This window comes from Puma concolor, chromosome D2, assembly GCF_028749965.1.
Source record: "Puma concolor isolate L17-30 chromosome D2, mPumCon1.1.hap2, whole genome shotgun sequence".
Classification (NCBI taxonomy): Eukaryota; Metazoa; Chordata; class Mammalia; order Carnivora; family Felidae; genus Puma; species Puma concolor.
In genome coordinates, this window is record NC_141677.1 from 33823557 (window position 1) to 33827757 (window position 4201).

The window sequence follows — 4201 nt, forward strand, 5'->3', positions numbered from 1 at the left end:
ACTGTGATTTCAAAAGAATGTCATCTACCACCACCAGCCCTCCAAGCACTTCCCCTAACCCCCCTGACCCTGGTGTCTTTAAGGCTCCCAGTAAGTGACTGGAACTCGGAGGACTGGAAGAAAGGGCCAGTGTTCAGGCCTTAATCGCCCCAGCGGCCAAAAGACTATTCTGTTGCGCGGCAATCTTAACGCTATCTCCTAATCTGACTCCCCCTAATTTATTTTTTATCCATAAATTTGTCTCCATAATTGGTTCCTCCATCTGGAAAATGGGGGAGGGGGGCGGTGCAGGGCCTCAATTCCGGTCCTTTCTGGTTCGAGTCACGGTTTGCCCGAAAGGCCCACGGGTCAGCCTTTTTTTTTTTTTTTTTTTTAATTAGGTGGGGGTGGGGATGGCAGGGGCCCGACCTCCAGCAAGTGTCATCTGTCACGCGCAAGCCCGCCCCCGAGGCGAGGCCTGCCAGTCGGATCTGGTTAGGCTCCCGGAGTGGGAGCGTCTGCTGTAAATTTGGTTCCCTCTTCTATCGGGATCCTGGTGTCCCAGATTGATAAGCCTTTAAAGACGTAAAGGTCGAGTCCGTCCGAACCTCCTCCCACCCTCAGCAATCATTATTCGTCCCCGAGCACTGCCATCAAGCCAGATATCCTGTGGCCCCGCCTGAATGACGAAACAGGGGATGGCCATTGCACTCCCGGACTTTTCCGGAGATCTAGTCCTTGGTCCTGATGCAACTCTCCGGTTCTTTTACACAAAGCGCCTTGGAAGGAGGGGCGCTAGGACCCGGCAGACGCCCGAGGACTCTCGGGTACAGAGGGCGGGGGAGTCTGTCGGTTTGTAGGGCCCGCGGAGGGCCCTTGTGTTCATCGAATTTGAGTCCCCGTTCTCAGACCCAAGACCAGGCGCTAGGAACCCGAGCCCAACAAACCTCTTCTAGCCACCCTCGCCAAACTCTCTCCTTGGAAGCAGTTGGGGGTGGGAGCGGACACGATCTAGCGGACGAGGATCATATGGGGGGGGCATGGACCTCCCCCATTAACCCACCCCCTGGGGCTGTAGAGTTAACAAACTGGTGGCGCTGCAAGAGAGCTCGGTGCTGGGACCAGCCCTGCCTGGACCCCATCCCCATATTCCGACCCTATGCAAGGCCGGGTTAGCGTGGGGTATGTGCGCGAGGTCCGGCCGGGTTAACGTCTGCTCCCCGCGCCGCCGTCCCACAGGCATCCACCCGAGCGCTTATTTGTGCCTGTAGTCTCAGGTTCCCAGACGCTGGGGGCAACCGTTTTCCCGGCCCGCCGCCCCCTCAAGTTCCCCTGCCTTTCCCCCCGCGCGGTCACGGCTACCCCCTCCCCCAGCAACAGGACCCTATAATAAACAAGTCGTTCCTTGATCCTCCCCTGCCGCGAGCGCCCTCGGGGACCTTGGCAGCTGCAGCCGCCGCGGATCCCTTCCAGAAAGGGGGCGTGGCCGCGGCGCGGGGTTCGGCTGGGAGCGTTCTGGGGCTCAGCGGGGGCGGGGCCAGACCTCTGTCACCGGGCAGGAGAGAACGTTGCGAACGTGCGCCCGGAGCCCATTGGCCGAGGGGGGCCACACTCCCGGATCTGGATTGGGCTGAGGCGCTGAGGAGGCGTGGCCTCTCCGCTCTAGTCCTTATAGGCCTCTCGGTGCTGGTGCTAGGGACCGCGGCAGGCCAAGGGGGAGGTGCGGGTGGGTAGAAGGGACAGGTCTGGGCAGTGCGCGGGGGTTGATACCAGTTCGCGCACCCATTCAAGCGGCAGTACGCACTTGTCCTAGCAGTTCTCGCCGACCGAGCTAGCTGGTAAGTGTCCTTTCAGTATGTACTGATTCCTGCGTGGGGAGGCCTCAATCCTGCGGGTCCGAGCGCTCTCAGTCTGGTCCGGCCCCCAGACTGACGCCGGGTCCGTGCGCCTCCTGTCTTACAGCGTTTTCTGCGTTCCCGCATCCAGAGCTCAACTGCAAACGTCCTGGCGTCTGTCCTCATCATGCCTAGCCTTTGGGATCGCTTCTCATCGTCCTCCTCCTCTTCATCGTCGTCCTTGTCCCGAACTCACACCCCAGATCAGCCGCCGCGCTCAGCCTGGGGGTCGGCGGCCCGAGAAGAGGGTCTTGGTCGCTGCGCGAGCCTGGAGAGCTCGGACTGCGAGTCCCTGGACAGCAGCAACAGTGGCTTTGGGCCGGAGGAAGGTAAGCCGTGGGCGGAGACTGGACGCGACTCACGGGGCCCTGGAGGTGAAAAAGCACCGCTCTGGAAGGGGTCAACGCCGCCTTGTCTTCCTATCCTATCAGAACCCTGATTGCGGAGGGATGGCGGGATGGAGGACGGAGATTGGAGTATAGGGTACAAGTGTGGGGCAGAAGCTGAGGCACAGAGTGGGAAGGAGTGTTGGTTTCTTAACGCAAGAGCACCCCCCCGCCCCCCCCCCCCCCCCCCCCCGCCTTTGGAGCTGTTCTTATATCCCTCTCTTGTGTGCTCTCCCTTACCAGACTCGGCATACCTGGATGGGGTGTCCCTGCCCGACTTCGAGCTGCTCAGCGACCCTGAGGATGAGCACTTGTGTGCCAACCTGATGCAGCTGCTGCAGGAGAGCCTGTCCCAGGCGCGGCTGGGCTCACGGCGCCCAGCGCGCCTGCTGATGCCCAGCCAGCTGGTGAGCCAGGTGGGCAAGGAACTACTGCGCCTGGCCTACAGCGAGCCGTGTGGCCTGCGGGGGGCGCTGCTGGACGTCTGCGTAGAACAAGGCAAGAGCTGCCATAGCGTCGGCCAGCTGGCCCTCGACCCCAGCCTGGTGCCCACTTTCCAGCTGACCCTCGTGCTGCGCCTGGACTCACGCCTCTGGCCTAAGATCCAGGGGCTGTTCAGCTCTGCCAACTCTCCCTTCGTCCCCGGTTTCAGCCAGTCCCTGACGCTGAGCACGGGCTTCCGAGTCATCAAGAAAAAGCTGTATAGCTCGGAGCAGCTGCTCATTGAGGAGTGTTGAACTTGAGCCTGGGGGGGGGGGGCTACCCTGCCCCCACGCCAGAGACCACTCAACTTTTGATTTTGAGGTGGAGGTTGGCAGGCAGGAGCTGAGGGATTGACGCCTGTCGTTAGCAAACTGACAACAGCCACCTGAGGGGAGGAAGGTGGAGGTGGGGGGAACATTGTGTTTCCTAGGAAGCTCACTGAGGTGTGCAGGTAGCTCCCGGTTGGGGGCCTATGCCCCTCAGTACTGTAGCATGAAACAAAGGCTTAGGGGCCAACTGGGCTTCTGGCTGGATGTGTATGTAGCATGTACCTTATTATTTTTATCGTTACTGACAGTTAAGACAACAGTGGTGTGACAGCCAGGTGAGCAGCTGGGCTGCACTGGCCTTTGCAAGGGGTTGTGTGCTCCTGGTAGCAGCCCTGGTGGGAGGGGGGAGGTCAAGGCGGTTTTGTGTATCTCATGGTCTGAAGGGGCCAAATGTGTTCTTTGTTTTTGTACCTTTGGTTTTTGTTTTTGTTTTTGTTTTGATCAGAGCTTCACTACTGACCTGTTCTAGGCAGCTATCTTACAGACGCATGAATGTAAGAGTAGGAAGGGGTGGGTGTTGGGATCACTTGGGGATCTTTGACACTTGAAGAAAAAATACACCTGGGAGCTGCATTTGCCCCTCCCTCCCCTCCCCCAATGTGTACTGGGGAGTTGAGCTGTGAGGGGATGGGGCTGATTGGGGTGGGGTGGGGGGCTGGAACCCCTCCCCCAGAAGAGTGCCATCTGGGTCTTCCATCTAGAACTGTTTACATGAAGATACTCGCTGTTCATAAATACACTTGATGTTCAAGTATTAAGACCTATGCAATATTTTTTACTTTTCTAATAAAAAAAAAAAGGTTTGTTAAAACAGTTGAGTCTCGTCCGTGCTGTGAAATAAAAAAGGGGGATGGTTGCCGGTAAAAGGCAAGTTTCATCAGACTCGGGTCCACCCGTGTGTTGCTGTGTCCTTTTCCGGGGCTGCCTGCCAGCCTGGTAATGGAGGTATGTGGATTGTGTGCCATCTGTGCCAAGAACCCTGGCTCCCATGGCTGGCTGATGCTACCAGGGAAAAGCGCTGGAAAGCCCTGGAAGGTGAGGCGTTGAGTCAGACCTCCCGCTGAGCTCAGTTGGGAGAGCTCACCTGGTTGCTCTGGGTTAGAAGGCCCGGGTACAGGGTATAGAAGCC

At 58.7% G+C, this 4201-nt stretch overlaps 1 protein-coding gene across 2 annotated transcripts; it reads left to right on the plus strand.

Moving 5' to 3' along the window:
• The first annotated feature begins 1659 nt into the window (after positions 1-1659).
• On the plus strand, positions 1660-3885 carry DDIT4 (DNA damage inducible transcript 4). Of its 2 annotated transcripts, none has more exons than XM_025918324.2 (3): positions 1660-1817; positions 1942-2203; positions 2504-3885. In XM_025918324.2, the coding sequence occupies exons 2-3, from the start codon at positions 2002-2004 to the stop codon at positions 2995-2997; spliced, it is 696 nt and encodes a 231-aa protein (XP_025774109.1). In that variant the 5' UTR covers positions 1660-1817; positions 1942-2001; the 3' UTR covers positions 2998-3885. The 2 variants fall into 2 exon arrangements, with proteins under 2 accessions (XP_025774109.1, XP_086536077.1); XM_086679951.1 differs by having other exon boundaries at positions 1663-1817; positions 1966-2203.
• The last annotated feature ends 316 nt before the right edge of the window (positions 3886-4201 follow it).